This window comes from Rhagoletis pomonella, unplaced genomic scaffold (assembly GCF_013731165.1).
Source record: "Rhagoletis pomonella isolate Grant_MI unplaced genomic scaffold, Rhpom_1.0 Rhpom_scaffold_00014, whole genome shotgun sequence".
Lineage (NCBI taxonomy): Eukaryota > Metazoa > Arthropoda > Insecta > Diptera > Tephritidae > Rhagoletis > Rhagoletis pomonella.
In genome coordinates, this window is record NW_023458568.1 from 15,087,809 (window position 1) to 15,106,491 (window position 18,683).

Sequence of the window (18,683 nt, forward strand, 5' to 3'; positions counted from 1 at the left end):
GCAAAGTGTGGTTCGGCTATAATTTTTTGACCACTGTTTGTATTTTTTAATATCTTTAATTGGGCATGCACATTGTACATAAAGGAAGTGCATAACAGAATTAAAAATATATGCCTTTTTTCAAAGCTCATTTTGCCTTTTTTAAGTTTTTAGTGCCATAAAAAATTATTTCAAAGATTTGGTGCATTATAGAGTAACAATATGTGGAAAAAATCTGTGGAATTAAAAAAAAATTTTTTGGTGCACCAGGACGAATAAGTGTTGAAAATGTCCTTTTAAAACTTTATCCTTGAATATCCCTGGAAAATTTCCAATATTTATTTTTGGAAAAAATATATGTCAAGGACTAATATGTAAACTACCACATCCTCGAATTTCGTCCTGCCAGCTTTATTAGTTTTAGATTAAAAAAAATTTACACTTGTCTTTATAAGATATTGATAGTTACAATATACATAAATGAAGATACTGGAATCATTACACTGGTCACCACTCGGCTGGGTATTGAACCAAACCAATTTTTTTAAGAGATTGAGTCATAGGTAAACAAGTAATTTCTCCGTTTTTCGAAGTTAGCCTCCGAAATCGTGATATGGGCCTTCGAAGTTCGAAATAGGACCTTTGGTAAAAAATTCTTTTTTATTATTATATGTAAATAACTTAATAACTAAAATCATAAACGTAGCCCGCGTTTTGCTCATACTTAAACGGTGTTCAACTTTTTTGTGCAAACTTATATTGCAGGTGCTATAATGGGTCAAAAGTCGTGATTAAACTCCCTTTCTTCTGATATGCATATTTGTATACTTTGTCTGTAAAAATTTGAGAAAAAATATTAAAAAAAATATATATTTTAAACAAAAAACTTACTAGCAGACTTTTTTTAAGTTTATATCGTTGTAAGCGCAATCAAACCTTCTTTCTTTTGATATGCGTATTTGTATAATTCATATATAAAAATTCGAGAAAAAAACACCTAAAAAGAAAAAAATACCTTTTTTATAAAAAAAACAAAAAAATCTATAAAAACATTACTATCCCATTTCTATTAATTTGGTATCGTTGTAAACGATACCAGGGAACTTATACTTTCTTAAACCCAATTTTTTTTATTTATTTATACAAATAGAATTAATTAAAAACATGTGATCCCTCTATATAAACCCCTGCCCCTAAGTGAAACGCTGACTACGCCCTTGTATACAAAACAATTAAAGTAGCTAAACCATACATCATACGATCAGTTTATTCTTTTAGAGCGAATACATGGTTCCATAATAATGATTCCAGTATCTTCATTTTTGTGTATTGTAACTATCAATATCTTACAAAGAGAAGTGTAAACTTTTTTTTTATCTAAAACTAATAAAAAACTATTGTGGAAAAGCAACAACAATTTGAAAAAATATTGAATATCGTTTTTTTCAACTTTTAGTAAACAGTTTCGATAATATGCTAGGATATATTGAAGTAATTGGACCAAGTTTGGTCGAAATCGATAAAGCGGTTATCGATACACACTGGTGTATTCTAAAGTGGGAGGTGCCACGGCCATTTTCTTAACTGTCTTATTTTAAGTCAAATTCTACCTCACATTCCAACTTTCAACAATCTGGATCCAGTATTTGCGGAAATAACGTAGTTTTTGCATTTTTCGCAAATAACGTTACAGTACTTCGCCCTTATAAGCGTCATTAAAAATGCACAACTTTCGACGCTTATAACCGTAGAAACCTTATATCCGAAAACTCGCTTATAAGCGCCCTCGAAACAGAGTTTTTTTTTTAGATTTGGAAATGTGTTTTTAATGCAATGCAACGCGACTAGCTGGGAATCAGACAAAAAATGGGATCCAAAATTAGAAAAATATGATTTTTATAGATTTTTAGGGGCTATCCGATGGTGCGCTTTCGAAAGCTTTCCCATTTTCATGGTGAAAATTCGAAACGAAAATGTATTTGCAATTTTTCTCAATTATGATCATTTTTAACATTGTTTTTAGTCATGCGCGTCGAAAGATCAGATCTTTTTACATATAAATTAATGATAAATAGTTACTTTTTTGATTTTTCCGATTTATAAAGCGTTTTAGGAAATTCATTCGATTGTTAAGAAACAAAAAACATTTAGAATTAATAACAAAAAATAGCAATCCCAGCCAAATTACAAAACAAAACACTACATCAAATCTCATTGTTAAATATCTATCCTAAAAAAAATCCGTTAATTTTGACAGACTTTTGGTTTCGTTATAAATTAGCAATTCCATAGCATCAAGTTCTTTCAGAAATTGATCGTTTGTTTCTACGCTTTTCTTTAAAATTTTAATTGCATGGAGTTGTTGCTTCGTAGTTGGCCAACTTTCTGGCACTATTACCTGCGGCCTCAAATCGTCGGGTGCTTCGATTTGATTTTTGCCCTGCGAGGAAATTTACTTATGTAATTGCACTTTTGTATCAAAATACTGGTGGTTTTATACGGGGAATCATATAAACGGGGATCTATTAAGCGGGGAAATTGAACCGTTTTTATATGGGGAAATCTCACAAGGGGTAAAATCGACGCTAAAAAGCGGGGAACGCTTATAAGTGGGGGCACATAAGCGGGATATGGTTATTGTTCGATTTTGCCCATTTCCAATACCAACCTACCTTGGATAAAGGGCATACTTACCAAATTTCGTTGACATATCTGAATATTTCCTCAAGGACAGATAGACTAAGCCTTGCCGATTTCTCTTTTTATTCTGAGCATTTATGTATACATTTTTCTCTGCCTTGTTCTATTCGTTTTGGCTGTTGTTTGTATTTAGGGCCGGTTGTTCAAAGTCTGATTATCTCCTCCCAGTTAAACATCGTTATCGACGATTTCGACATCATGCATTCAACATGTGATCGAAAAGTAGTGGTTATATTTAACGGGAGCTTCTACCTCCGTTTCGAGTTAACCGGACATTGAATAAACGGCACTCAGTCCTTCTCTGCTATAAATAAATGTTGACTCGCGCTGTAACGACATGGTTTAGTAAGATTTGTCTGTAGTGGCAGTCTACACAACTTAATTGTACCATATAAAAGTAGATTTTGTTTATGCATTATATGGAAGAAAATACACAACACACTCGAGAAAAAATCTCAAAAAGTAACGGTATCTAATATTCGGGTACTTGAAACTTGCACTTTATTAGACTAAAATTGAATGGACTTCAAAACTGCATCACGAATGTTTTTTAAAAATTCCGATAAAAATTTATGAAAGTTTGATGAACATTTTTTGAAGTTTGATTCATTTTTGTGGGTTGTTGAAACTTGTATTTAAGTGGTTTCTGTTATATTGAATTACATTTTCAACAATTTTTAAAAGTAAATAAATAAATTTAAGTTGCAAGCAATATTTTTTGGTGCTAAATCTTTGACCATGTGTTTATTTCCTGGCGTAATGAATGTAGCGGCATCAAATTTGGGTTGGTGATAGTGCATATAACAATTCACATAATATATTTTTGTTAAAGCATTTGAATGAAAATAGTCAAGGATATACAAGGATGAAAACTTTCAAGAACATTTTTGAGGCGCTTTATCCCAGGATAACTATGAGGAAACTAATTCTGTTCTCTTTCAATTGATACCCATATTTCCATACCTAGCATAATTTCAGATTCACAGATTTTTTTGAAACCACTATCCTTGTTGAAACTTTAAGGTCCTTAAAAAAGTTCATAAAAAACTTAAAACGCAAATTTATTATATTTCAGCTCTAGTTTCGCGCGTATATTGATTTGCTCATGTGTGATTTGCGTTCTCGCACCATGTAATCAGCACATTCGTACATCCTTTTTAGCGGCATGGAATATTCTTAATAGTAATACCTGGTGGCCGCTGTGGTGTAGTGGTAAGCAGTGCGCGCTTCCACTCCGCGGCGCCTGGATTCAAGCCCTGGGCAAACCAACATCGCAAAAAAAAGGTTTTTTCTTAACAGCGGTCGCCCCTCGGCAGGCAATGGCGAACCTCCGAGTGTATTTCTGAGATGAAAAACAGCTTCTCATTAAAATACAATCGCCGTTCGGAGTCGGCGTAAAACTGTAGGTCCCTCCTCTTTGTGTGACAACATCAAGGCGCTCGCCACAAATCGGGGGAGAAGCTCGGCCAAACACTAACATATGTGTAAGCGCCAATCAACTATTCTTATTTTTTTTTTCGTAGGAGAGGGAAATGCTTTATGCACTGGCCGGGGGCGCTAGTCTCTATACTACCTTCCCCGAGTGTGGGACTCCCACCGAAGCGTGCTGGGCTACCCACTAACACCCAAACTCCCACCGCCCGCGCAAGAATCGCGCATCTGGCACCGCAATTCTGCATGTCTTCAGATGCAGGAGCGCGCTGTTAGAGCCTTGGGGCTGCTCTTTTGTAGGGGTGTTTCATTCGGGTGTCCTCAGTAGACAACCGTCCTCTCGTTTGCAGCGGAGTACGAATTTCACGTATCTCGCAACTGCTTCCCACTTTTCTGCGCTGGAAATCATTACCCCAACTATTGTGTTCGGAGTTATGTCTCTGTGTCTTTCTTCCAACATTCTGCGCGAAATCAAGAAGTGTTCGCAGGTGAAGAATGTGTGGTACACGTTATCTTCGACGTTTCCACAGTAGTGACAGAACGGTGAGTCCACCCTTCCCATTCTATGAAGATATTCTCGGAAGTAACCATGACCGGTGAGGAATTGCGTCAGGTAGAAATCGACTTCCCCATGTGGTCTGTTCAGCCATGTTTGAAGGTCGCCTATAAGGGAGTGTGTCCATCGACCTTTTGTGCTCGCGTTCCAGTTTTGTTGCCACCGCTGGATTAGTTGCTCCGCGCCCTTGCCGCGGCAGCTGCTCGACCTATCTCGGCACTGAGATTGTAAATCTCTTTTCGCTCGTAAGCAAGTAGCTCAATTGGCATGACGCCAGAAATAACTAGAACCGCGTCCGCGGACACTGTACGGTATGCAGAAGCAATGCGTAGTGCCCCTCTGCGCTGTACCGAAGACATTTGAATCCGGTATGTTTTGACTTTCAATGCGTCAGCCCGTATTTCTGCCCCGTACAGGAGCACCGATTGGACCGCTGTCATCAGAGGCTTCCTGCGGCATGGCTTCGGGCCGCCCACGTTCGCCATCAGCCGGCTTAGAGCCGCCGTGCTCTGCGCAGCTTTTTCACATACTCCATGGAAGTGTTCCCAGAATGTGAGTTTGCTGTCAAGCTTCACCCCTAGGTATTTTGTAGACCTAGAAGTCGTCACGAGTTGAGGTCCGACCATTATATTTATAATTGTTGGGATCCGTTTCCTGGTGAGGAGCACGATCTCCGTTTTGGCTGTAGCCAATTGCTGACCGTGATCGCTCATCCATCCACTGACGTTGCGCATGACCTGGTTTAGCTTGAGCTGTGCTAGCTGGACATTTCTTGCTGTTATGACGGCTGCCACGTCGTCCGCGAAGGCGACAAGGAAGGCGCTCTCCGGCATTTCCGTGCGCAACAGACTGTCATACGTGGCGTTCCAGAGGTCCGGGCCAAGTACAGACCCCTGTGCCGCTCCGTCGGTTATACATCTCTTTCTCTGACCTTGTGTTGTGTCGTACAAAAGCCAACGGTCTCTGAGGAAGTCCCGGATCATATCTAGCAAGTATGTTGGAACCTTGAATGACCGTTCCAAGGCCTCCAGCATGTCGTCCCATCTTGCCGAGTTGAAGGCGTTCTTGACGTCCAGTGTGACTAGCAGCACTATTGGCCGCGCCTGGTGGCAGGCTTCTTCGGCCTTATGTACCGCCTCGACTACTTCGCCAATTGCTCCTATAGTTGAGTGTCCCTTCCTGAAGCCATGTTGTCGGGGTGAAAGGCCTCCCTCGCTTTCTATGGCTGACGTCAAGCGTATTTTGGGCAGACTCTCCATCATTTTGCCTGCTGTGTCTAGCATGCAGAGTGGCCGGAAGGATGAAGGAGAGTTTGGGTCCCCTTTGTCCTTGGGTATAAGCGCCAGTCTCGCCTTCCTCCATTGGCTTGGGAAGACCCGGGCCCTAAGGCAGCTGTTGTACTTGTTAAGCAGAAGATCAGGGCTCGTTTCCGCTGCTAACCTGATTGCCTCCGCTGGTATGCCATCTGGGCCTGGAGCCTTGCCGGCTTTCATGCTTCGCAGGGCTAGCTTCAGCTCGTCTGTCGAAAACAGTGGTGCCTCGGCTTGCTCCTCGACGAACACTGTGTTGGCTCTTAGTGGTTGTGTGGGAAATAGCGCATCCACTATATTCTTAACTCGGGCCTCATCCATCGCCTGTGATGATGTATGGAACTTTTTCATCACTATTTTGTATCCCTGGCCCCAGGGATCGCGATCCACTTCACATAGCGCTTTCCAGCAGTTCCGTTTACTCTTCTGTATCTCGGCCCCAAGTGCTTTCTTAGCGCTTTTGTATGCTGCTGCTCTGGTCAGCGCCTCGGGTCTACCACGAGCGCGCGTTGCGAGTCTCCGCATTCTATGGCAGGCCCTTCGCAGCTCAGCAATTCGGTCATTCCACCAGTATACCTGATTTTTACCTGACCATGCTCTTCTCTGTGGCATTGAGGCTTTGCATGCCCGGTGAATGCAGCGCATAGTTTCTTCGACCAGCTTAGTACAAGACTCCCTGTTGTGGATCTCTCCCGTTGTGGGTGAAATACCTTGGGAATCTGCTAGGAGTGACGTATCGAACTTGCGAACATCGACCCTAGACGGGTTCCATCCTGGTTTCCTGCGAGGGATACTACGTGTTTGCCCTTGCGTTATGTCAGTGACTTGGAAGGTGATGTAGTTGTGGTCGCTACCACTCAGGTCTTCCATCACTCTCCATCTGTTAGCCGTTCGAAGAAGGCTTTCTGAGACCAGGGTTATGTCAGGGATAAAGTATCCAAACCCGGCCTTCGATATGTAGGGGTCGTTCCGGTGTTGAGGATGGTCAGGCCAATGCGGGCTGCCATTTCAAGGATCAGTCTTCCCCTGGTGTTTGTTTGGGGCATACCCCATTCCACGCCTCTTGCGTTGAAATCTCCAGCAACAACTATGTGGCCGGTTATATCGCGCAATTCGTCTTCAAGGTCTTCGAGCTTTCCCCTGAAGACAGGGACTGCGTCATTGGGAGACAGGTAGCAGCTCACCAGAGTGATTTGCGCCATTTTAACCCAGACGTAGCAGCGTCCGACCCCGCTGCTCTCTGCGCGATGGTTGGGGTTAGCAATCCATATCGCGGCCGAGCCTGATTGGTCAACATGCCAGGTTTCCTTTGTTCTATAGGGTTCACTGATGATGACAGCGTCTGCTCTTTGTTCAAGAACCAATTGGTCCAGCAGGTCATCAGCTACCCTACTCCTGTTCATATTGCCTTGTACAAATTTAATCATATTCTCCCAAGCTTTGTCTTAGCCTCAGCAAGGGCATCCCTGAAGGCCTTGCACGCTCCCGACCCGGGCAGGTGATTGGCATTTTTCTGTCCATCTCATGCCGAGCACAGGTAGCAGCTTGGGCTTTCTTTACATGCAGAAGCTATGTGGCCCTGCTGACCATATTTCCAGCATGAACTGCTTCTGTCTGGGCCTTTGCATGCCGCCTTTTTGTGGCCATACCCCAGGCAGCGGAAACACCTTTGGACATCCGCGCGCTCTCGGACGCGGCCGATAATCCAACCTACTCGCAGCTTCCCCTTTTCAATAAGAGTCCGGCCTGGCAGTTCGTCGATTTCCACCACAGCCATTCTTTGTTGTCGCGAGTTTACAGCGAGGAGAGAGACGCGAAGTTGGCCATTCATCTTGTCTCTTAACTCCCCGCGTATAGCGTTCTCCACTTCTGGGGCCGTGGTTAGGCAGACCATGCCCAGAACTTCTAGACGTAAACGTCTATTGAGAATACGGGCGTCTCCAAGCTGGCCAATGGCAGTGCACACATTTTCCTAAAATGCTGAGTGGTCGCCACAGCGCACCATTTCGATGAGCACGCTGCTTTCGCGGGTTTTCCGAACAGATCGAATTACGGTCTCCGTCTTCTCAGGTTGGAGCTTACCACGTATCGTTCCCAGCACCTCTGCATAGGTTTTGCCTTCAGCTGGCTTAATGATTAGTTTGGCGAGACTCTCCTTTTTTCTCACACTCTTCTTTTTTTTGCGGCTGGTCGCCGCGCCCTTATTGACCAAGAGTTCACCTGGTGCTGGCCCTGGCTTGGGCTTTCTGGTTTTTCGAGCCGTTTTCCATTGATTAGCTGGTACGGTTTTCTTTGCATTATTATTATTATTATTACCATTATTTTTATTAGGATTATTAATAATAATATTTTTACTACCGCTATTATTATTATTATTAGTAGTGTTTTTTTTTCTTTTCCGGCTCGCCTGTTGGGGAGTCGGATCGAGTTCGAGCTCTCTTTTGCGAGCCAGGGCCAGTTTTCTGCAGCTCGGAAAGGGTAGATCCCTTCCAGCGCTGCTCCCGGAGGTAGCTTAGTATATTTAGGCTCTCCTCGATTTGGGCCATACCCGTTTTTATGTCCATGGACACATTTTTCTGCTTGGAGACAGCACTCTGCATCTTCTTCAAGATGAGCCGAATCTGGGCCAATTGCTCATCTTCATTGCCTTCGCACGATCCCAAACTTGCGGTGGAATGCTTGTCTCTGTTTGCAGCGGCTGGCGTTTGATGACCACCATCCCAGCTGCCGGGAGTTGTCGTTTGCGAAGGTGTACCCTTCTGCACCACGTCGACGGCTCTCTCCGTGCTCGTGGTGCCGGCTTTTGCCTGCAGAGGAGTTTGTGGCGGGGAGCGCACAACTCTACTGCTCTTTCTAAATGCGCTGCATTCTTCCTCGGGAGCATCTACACCCATTACAGTTGTTTTTGCTATTTGTTTAATCATGTCAGTTCTATTGGGTCTCCGCTTCAAGCCGCTATCTCCACACGTAGCACAGTAGCTTTAAGTGTCCCGAAGTTCCCTTCTCTCAAAGGAGCAGGCCATCGCGAGGGTTGACACAAGTCCTTATGGGATATTGTGTTCAGAGCCAAGACAGCGCAAAACCAGGAGTAAACCTCAACTGGACCTGTGCGGCCAACTAAATGGCGACGTGTATTGAACGTACTTGAAGACCTGCCAGGTTTTAACGAGACGGAGGCGATTGCAGCATTAGCCCACCAGCCATTTCTGTGAGGTGTCACCCTCACATACTAAAGTGGTGGAATACTGCTCTCGCCAGCCCAATGTCGAGTTAATCGTATACATGTTCCAGTATGCCATGAACAGGATCTAACTGGTCTCAATCCTGGGATGCTTTTTGGGAGGCGGCATCCGTTCGCCCGGACACAGGAGATTCATCAAGCATTTCTGATCTTTTAAATCAGGCCCTCGGCTCCTGCCGCTCTTGGTCTGGGACTGCTTATTGGTTATTCGCAGCTAACCCACCGAAGTAGGCCGTTCACGATCCGCCCTGTGTGACCCCGGTAAGGCCCTGAGCTTAGCCCATACCCCCTGAGCTTAGCCCTTACCATTATTATTATTATTATTATTATTATTATTATTATTATAATAATAATTATTATTATTATTATTTCGTAGCAACTTTTATTTATCAAATTTTTTTGCTTACCTTATATTCTGGGTTCATATCACATAGCACCGTGTCTAGTTTGGGCGAGTAGAGTGGCTTTGATGAAATCCAATAGGGCGTGCAATGTACGCTGCCCCAAACAGTGAGCGCGACTATGACGATTTTGGCGCGCCGCACCGTGCACATTGTCTGCCGCTTGAGTGGGTAGCCTACAGCGATAAAGCGCTCCACAGTGAACGCCACTACAAACCAAGCCGAACAAAAGCACGCCAAATTGCTAAAAAATGTGAAGAACTGGCAGAAGAAGTCGCGATTATAGATGTCAATGTCTACAAAGTTAAGCCACTGCATGAAAAGACCCAGCAGGAAACAGGAGTCGCTAACTGCCAACGCGGCCAAGTAGAAGCTTGACGATAGTTTGCGCAATTTCGTTTTGATAAAGACGCAGACGCAGAGTATGTTTCCCAAGCTGCCGGTGCATACCAAAACGGGCACATAATAATAGTTCAGCATGATGCCGAGTATTTCGAAGGTGTCCAACATCCCGTTGCTTACATCCAAGCCGCCAGTGGTGGTATTGCTTGTCGGGAACGTATTGACGATTTGTGAATTGTTGTTTCGACTACCGAAAATCAAATTATTTTTAATGCCATCAACGTTGCTAACGTCGTCACCGCTGATGATGGAATTGTTGAGAAATGCAAAAGTGTCATTAAACAACTCGCCCACAAATGTGGAGCGCGTTGAGGTGGGGGGCTGTTGCTGCTTTCGGCCATCATACTGGTGGTTTGTCCGATGGGCTGCTGTGTCTGTCCAAGTGCTAGACGACGTGGTCCATTTCTCAGCATGCGGCAATGCCGGCTCCATCGGTTTTCCACGCCTATTCGCCAAAATAATTTCGTTTGATGCTATTGGCTTCACTGCCGTGCTTTGTAAGTCCATTGCTATGTATGTACATACTTACGTACATATGTATGTATGTATTAGCCTGGCCACGCACTCATTAACAAATTGTAGGTTTTTAATTTAGGATTTTGTAGGGGCTTAGTGTCAAGTGCTCAAAACTCATTATAGTTACTGTATGTTGCCAATCTCGATCTCGTGCACTAACTAACTTGCAAAGTTTATGATTTTGTTCGGTTTTTGAGTACTTTTGTCTAAGTTAAAGTGGCGCGCTTAAATTATTGTCCATGGCGGTTAAAATGTATGCATATATTTGTTCACAATTTCAGTGTATTTATTCTTGCCCACTTCAATCTTTTTGTCATTATTTGAAGTATTTAAAGAGCAACACTTCATTGGGTTATTTGCAAAAGCTTTTTGCCATTTTAGCTCTAGGCCCTTATCTGTGGACTTTTCCTACCCGCACTTCTACATGTTTGTTTTTATTTTTCACATTCATCGGCAGGATGCTACAGGATGTTTTCACTGCTTTGCACTTTTTTCTTTTGTTTGCTTCAACTTTTTTTGCTATAACTTTTGTATCCGCCGCTATAGGTCTCATAAATTCTTGCTTTTTCACTTTTTTGAGCTTTCATCGCTATATTCTCGTGTTTTGCTGTTTTTATTTTCTTAATACACATGCACATACATATATATTTTTAAGTCTTTCTGCTCTGCTTACCTAAAGGATTTAAAGACTGCAGGACATTAGCCCAACATTTACACAATCAAAGGAGGTTGGTCCTTAATGCCAGGATGGTGACGTGAGTTCTAAACATCAATATACTTTGTAATTATGCTGCTTCAATATCGTACCAAAACAAAGCAACCTTGTACCGCGTAAACTTTGTAAAAAAAACATTGTGTACTCTTTGACATTTCAGAATGATTTTTGTACAATTGGATTACTTTGAAAATGCTGGGCGTCGCGGCAAAAAATATTTATAAAAACCCTATTTGAAGTAACAAAACTAGCAACTAACTTGTTTAAAATAGAAAAATTTAATCTTATTCTTCAACGTCGGTCATTGTTTACCTTGAAATGCCGTGAAAGTATCAATTAGCTTAGCGATGTGCGGTTTGCTTTCTGTAAACGCATCGATAACTTTTACGATACATTTTGGTAGATGTAGGGTTTGCCAGATTGGATTTTTCTCCCTTAGATTTAGGGCTTCCAATCGAATGTCAGCGTAGAGCTGTAAAACTATCGATAGTCAGCCCAATCGATGTTTTCATAGTTTGCATTGAACCTATCGGTAGTATCGAATAATTTTAAAACGTATTTACGAAGCTATTTGTATTAGGGATGTCAGTGGCAAAAATACATCGATGTTTTTCTTTGATTCAATGCATCGAAGGGCATCGATGCATCGATTTGCATAGCATATTTCTGAAAATGCTTCACATAGGGTTGCCAGATTTTTTTTTGGCGCGTAATCAGTACATTAGACTTTTTCATGCTATAAAAATCGGTACTTTTCAGTACTATTTTATTCCAAGCAGAATTATGAATGTAAGTAGCAGATAATATTTACTTTGAAACGCCAGAGTACTTGTTTTTAATAATATCTTGGTATGGGTAAGGCTTATACTATTATTACCAAGAAAAGCAAAACAAAATTGTGTAACGCAAATAATTTCATTGTATAGTTCAATGTTTTATAAATCTGCACCCAAAAAAATTTTTTCATTCGGACTCTTACTTTCAAATAAAATGTTTTTCATAAAAAGTAAAAATGTTATTAGTTTTAATAAATACGAGTATTTATTCACATTAACATGTAGTACGAGATACCTTTATAATATTACAGGAGCCAATAAATTATTTTACATACATGCCATTTTTTAATAGCAATAATGATATCATCTCCATTTTCAGTGTTTAAATAGTCAAAGAACTCTAAACATTACATATTTTAATATTACTTTTAATTTGAAGATCACTTTCTAAAATTTTAACAAGAACTCGGTTTCTCTCTTTTCACCAGTAAGCAAACTTTATTTTAAGTTAGTTCCTCTCAGGTGCTTCGTTTGAACGTGGTATTGAAAAAACAAAATTACATATTTATTGAAACTGTGGAAAGAGACTTCTATTTAAGGACTGCATTTATTTCCTCATGGCTTAAATTATTTTTTCAACTGCGCAAAAACTTTGAAAGGCTAAGACTTCGCCAAAAAGAGTATCTAAATTGAATCAGTAAATTGAGAAAAACGAATTGTAAGTTGTAGGCAAAGCCATTCAATTATTCAAGTTTGTTGTGGTTAACTGAAAGTTATTTTCGAGATAACTAACAACACTCGACAAAAAATGTCAGCCCTCTGGTAGATAAATATATGGGTAAAAATTACCGATCACCGAGCTACCGTGTACCAAGCTCGGTGGGAAGAACTTTATTACAAATTTGATTGCTCAGAATTGAAAAATAAGTACAAATTTAAAAAAATCAGGACATTAGCGTATTGATTGAAGGAATGAATAAAATCAGTACGAAAGTTGAAAAATCAGTACTGTACTGATTAAATCACTACGTCTGGCAACCGTAGCTTCACAACAAAATATCTTATTAGCAAAACTGTACGAAATTTTAACTGAATTACTGCAACTGAGGTAATTATTTTTCTAAAGGAACTTTTTGGAGCCATTTCAATTTTTTGGTCAAAGTCTTCTTCTTCTACTTCTCTTTTATGTGCAATTGAAAAACTGGAATTACCGTTCAATGTAGTTTTCAAAAAAACATCGATGCATCGATACATCGCCTATTTAAAAATCGAGTGGAAAATTTTCGATGCATCGAAGCAAAACATCGATATTTTTCCTACATCCCTTATTTATATATATGGTAGATTTACTTCTTCATTTCAAAGGTGGTGTTAAAATAAAGCCTTAACCCTTACATATTTCTGGATAGAGTGGGCACCTAAATATCTAAAAAATTTAAAACGAGTATGATATATCGTCGCTACCACGTCGAACGATCGAATGTGCAAAAATGCGTATTGCATAATTACACTTAACTTACATTATTACCTCATCTTAGTTAACAGATGCGTGACAACCCTATTTAAAAACATTTTGGTCCAAAGCTTATGTGTACGCCCTTCGTGTGATACTTATGTTGTTGTATTAAATAAACCGAAATTTTTAATAATCATTGTTTTTTTTAGAAAGGTGGCAACCCCAATAAAAAAATTTTACATATCTTCAAACGCTTTTAGTTTTAATGAAGAAACTCAAATATTTTATTGACCATTAAATAATTTTAAATTTTCAAATATCTGGCAACCCTATTTTTTAAATTTTTTACCACAAACCTACAGAAAACATCGAGTAGAATTCAAAAGAGAAAAGAATTAAGGACATCCATTGAGCTGTTCGTGCGTGATTAGGGTTGCCAGATTTTTTATACGCGAAATCAGTACGTTATACTTTTTCTTGCTAAAAATATCAGTAGTTTTCAGTACATTTTTTTTCAAAGCAAAATTATGAATGTAAGTAACAGATAATACTTTAAAACGCCAGAGCACTTGTTTTTAACAATATTTTTGTATAAAAATAATATATAGTCAATAAAAGATAAAAGTGTTATTCACTTGAGTGTACACATCATTGTACACAGTATATTTATGATATGAAGGTCCATCTATAATTCCTCATGGCTCAAATAAATTTTTGGAACTACGCAAAAACTTTTAAAGACTAATAATTCGTCAATAAGACGTCAGTCTTAAATTTAAGCTCCATAATATTATCGCAACTGGTACGTAACGACCCGTCGGTATGCCCATAAAACGATTGATCTTTTTTTTGTATTAATTTCTTGGGAAATACAAACATTATTTGAAACATTTCAACTATAATTTAATTATTTTCTTTTTACTTTTTACAGTACGGTTACAGTAAAAACCTTAAGAAAATCCTAAAGTATTTTGTTTGAATTGAAAATTCAGTACAAATCAGTACAGATTTCGAAAAATAAGGACATTAGCATACTGATTGAAGAAATTAATAAAATCAGCTTAAGAGTTGAAAAATCAGTACTGTACTGATAAAATCAGTACGTCTGGCAACCGTATGCGTGATATGCTTATGAAAACATAAAATAAGTAATTTTTGTATATAACAGATATGATTATGGGTTATTAAATCACACTTGCTAAAATGCTTGAGTTAAAAAAGCATTATAGTGCTATTTTTTTGTAGACTGCAATTTTACGAAAAAAATTTATTTTTCCTGTGTAAAATACATGGGAAACTTCAAAGCCTCGGCCGCACGGGCCGATTTCAAAATAAAAAATACGTGTCTCCTTATTTTTTCTATTATTTATATCTGAGGGGTAGCTGAAAGAAAAAAAAATGGACCACTCTAATGTACAGTATGCATAAATGTGTCTGTATATAAGAAATGATCTACCTATAATACACAGTCATCATAAAAAAAGAATGCTTATAGGAAAGGTTTTTCGTTCAAATTCAGATTTTCTTATATGCAATAAGTACTGTACTTCAGAGGAAAGGCTAAATGGGCAGAAAAATAAATTTAAAAAAAGCTAAATCGGAATTTATGTTATGGCTAAGAAATATAGCTAAATTATTAAATCAAATGTTTTTGGTCGTTATTATACTTCCATAACAGTGTCATTGTTTAAGAGAAAATTGTTGCATTCTTGTAAGGAACAAGTTATTTTTACTGAAATAAATATTTTTCGTAGCCTAACAAAATCTAGGCAGCTTAAAACAAAGTTTTGATTTCACCTCATTGTTCTGTAAACAGTGACGATTCGGTGTGATATTTAGCCCCATCGTGTGAAAACCAATACTTCAGTATCCTCCCAATAACAAATCGAGGGTACCTTTCCTGACCAACTTCTCTGCAACGGAGTTCCCTGCAATATAAATAGGGCCTGGTACCCAAATGAGTCTAACCGGGGAAAATCCCTTTGCCAAAGTTGAGCAGTTTAACAGACATTCGACTGCTGCCTTAATGCTAGCTCTGCCGGATGCTTGTGCCCTGCATGAAAGAACCATCCACCGACACTTCCGTTAAGCTTCGACCCATCCGTGTAAAAATTCCCCGGTGCTGTCCTGCAACTACTGCTTCCCGTTCACGTGAGTGTCGAAAGCACAGTATATACAGTAATAAACCTTTTTGAGTACTCCTCGGGGGTAAAATCTGATCAGGGTTGATAATGAGAATGAGCATGAATTTTGTTGATTCAGAGTTGTACTTGTATACAAAATTACTGTGGTATGAAAAGGAGCAACAACCGTACTATGGCAGAGTGGCATAAGTCATGACTGTGTAATAGTGCCCGAAACTAATTGCAAAAGTGTAAAAACATTGCAAATTATTGTCTATTATTGTAGATACTAGTACAGATTATCATAGTTCAGTGTATAATTTGTTATATTACACCGTAATGAAAATGAACTAATGCTGAAAACGCTTCTAACTTGTAGATCACTCATACTTGGGCGTGTTTAATGGACTGCCTGGGAGGATGCGCTGGCAGGCATTGAGGCCTGTATAGCTATACAAACCTGGTTTTTTGTTTTTAATAAAGACATAAATATATTCGAAAATTTGGCTTGATAAATTCACAAAATTTACGTTTTTCATAAAAATATAATCTTTCTATGGACTTTTTTTATTTTAAACTTACATTTAAGAAAATTGCATTCAATGCTATAATTACGATTTGAGTTTTTCAGTTTATAAAACACAAGCGTTAATTATGTATTTAACTATTGATATTATTCTTCATTTAGCACGAATATCAGCATACATTAAAGATGAATATTATACTTAACCTACATTTTGTTCATAAATTCATTATTTTATCCTCGAAATGAACTTTTTCTAATCACGAGGCGCAATTCCCCACAGTAAGTGTTGCCGTGCGCGCAAAACGAAAACGCTGCACACAACCCAAAAGTACTTCTCGGTGACCAAATGGTGGAAAAGTGCGAAAAGGTTTATTACTGTATATACTGTGGTCGAAAGAGCTGAAAACCCATTCTACCCACGCAGATATCTGATAAAGCCGAAGCCTCAGAAGCCTTACTTTGTGTTTTCTGACGATGAAAAATACAAACATGTGCAATATGTTTGTACTTCATCATAGCAAAGCAGGGTTCGGAAATATTCACGCACCTTCGTACGCGAACGGGAACGTGAACGTATCAACGAACGAGAAGCATAAAACAAGTCCAGACCAGTGATCAGCGTTGCCAGGTTGACGTTTTTAACGTCATTTGGACGTTTTTTGTACCCTGTTGACGTTTGGACGTTTTTTGTGTAAAAAATTACGTTTTTTAACTTCCCAGTAATTTTTCTTTGGTACTAAATCTTATAAGTAGAACTGAGTTTGAATTATTTCCTTAATAAATCTCCACAATCTTTGTGTTTTGCTGCAGCTGCATCAAACGATTTTTTTCTGGATTGTTGGGCTAAGGATTCCGTGTTCAAAGGCTGGTTGTGTAAACACTTGAGGTTACGAGGCTTGCTTTAATGTTTGCAATTGCACATTAAAAGCCAATTCAGGAAGAGCCGATCTATGCCAGCAGGCACGCTCGCAAAAGCATCAAAAAAGCTGTGCAGCAGAAAACGTCAGAAAAAAGTACGCGACTGTTTTAAGACTTCATTGAAAATGTAATGATCACAAAAAAGACTGAAATATTAGGTGCATTCAATAACTTTTCCAGTAAGTACTTGCGGCGAGAGCGTAAAAGAAAAATAGGGAGTAAAATGGAGAGCAAGAGAAAATTTTCAAAAAAAGTTATTGAACGCAAAACTAGTAAAAACTTGCAACATAAGCCATTTTGACACTTTCTGACGGTTAAGTTTTGGCGCGCAATTTTCTTTTTAATTGGGAATAGTTCCCATCGTCATAAAAATAAAAAATATACAATAGGTTTAAAATTTTCATCCATGTTTTCATTTCACTAATTATGTTTCATCAAATCATCCTCTAAAACAGTTTGTTTACATTTGAATTTGAAACATAACCTTACTTTTTGACTCCTTCAAATACCTGCTTGTAAAATTTTTACTTGCAAGAATTTGCAGCTCTCTCGGTTTGTTACGCTCTCGAATTCGCTCCCTCTCGCAAATATTTTAGGTTATTGAATGCATTCCCAGTAAAAACTTGCAAGTACTAGCAACGATTCGTAACAATTTTTTGATATTGAAGGGACTTATTACTATGCTCCTGCTCTACGTTATTTTGGCGGTTAGGGTTAGGGTACCTTTTATACAATAAAAGTTTAATAAGAACAATTTTTTGTACATCCAATTGAAAAATACGTTTTTGGGTAGGAAATGACGTTTTTTCAGACCAAGAGGGACGTTTGCTCCTGCCGAAGACCTGGCAGCACTGCCCAGTGATGCACACGGGAGTCTCCGGGAGCTACTCGGCTTTCACACACAAGTCGTGTGTGCGCAGCTACCGAACGTATGCGCCGCTAGCAGCCGGTCAGTTTGCGTTTGTACTTCATACTGTAAGCATTACATGGGCGAGCTGTCTTGCCGAGTACACACTTACAGATACAAAAATATTGTGCTTGTATTGGGACCTCTGCCAACCTTGTGCACCACTGGTCCAGACCGTTCGCAAATGATAGGTAGAAACATAGTTGCCAACTTGGTGCTTTAAGCACTAGATTTAGTGCTTTTTGAAAATTAAAACGCCTAAAAAAAAATTATTTAGTGCCTAGTGCTTTTTTACAACGCTTTTATCAACTTGCAATGTTGTGTGTCCAGAAACTTTCAATGTTGTGGATCCAGAAACTTTCAATGTTGTGTGTCCGACACCATAAAAGCTTTGCTTTGAAAAGTTCCGCATAGTGCATAGGGCGACATCTGTAGTGAATAGGGCGAGGTAGATGACATCTAGATGTCGCCCTATGTACTACGTTTGCTACAGCGGAAATAGACGACACGCCATTTCTTTAAATAAAATTAATTGGTGCTCGTTTGTATGTACATACATATGTAAATGCATGTGTGTGCACCTTTCTATTAATATCGTTGAATTATTTTAATATCTATTGCAAACTTTTATTCAGACAGGACTAAAAAGTAGAAAATAAATAATATAAAAAAAAACTTTTTAATATACAACGCTTTTATAAATGGACTAAAAAGTAGAAAATAATA

General features: G+C 39.3%; 1 protein-coding gene across 1 annotated transcript in view; it reads right to left on the minus strand.

Annotated features, from left to right (window-relative positions):
* LOC118749269 (cysteinyl leukotriene receptor 1-like) overlaps positions 1-11,220 on the minus strand; it is a 40,878-nt gene extending 29,658 nt beyond the window's left edge. The window contains exon 1 of the mRNA XM_036484069.1: positions 9,625-11,220. Within this exon, the coding sequence (XP_036339962.1) occupies positions 9,625-10,527 (903 nt within the window). The 5' untranslated portion in view covers positions 10,528-11,220. The remainder of the gene's footprint in view (positions 1-9,624) is intronic.
* Positions 11,221-18,683: the final 7,463 nt, after the last annotated feature.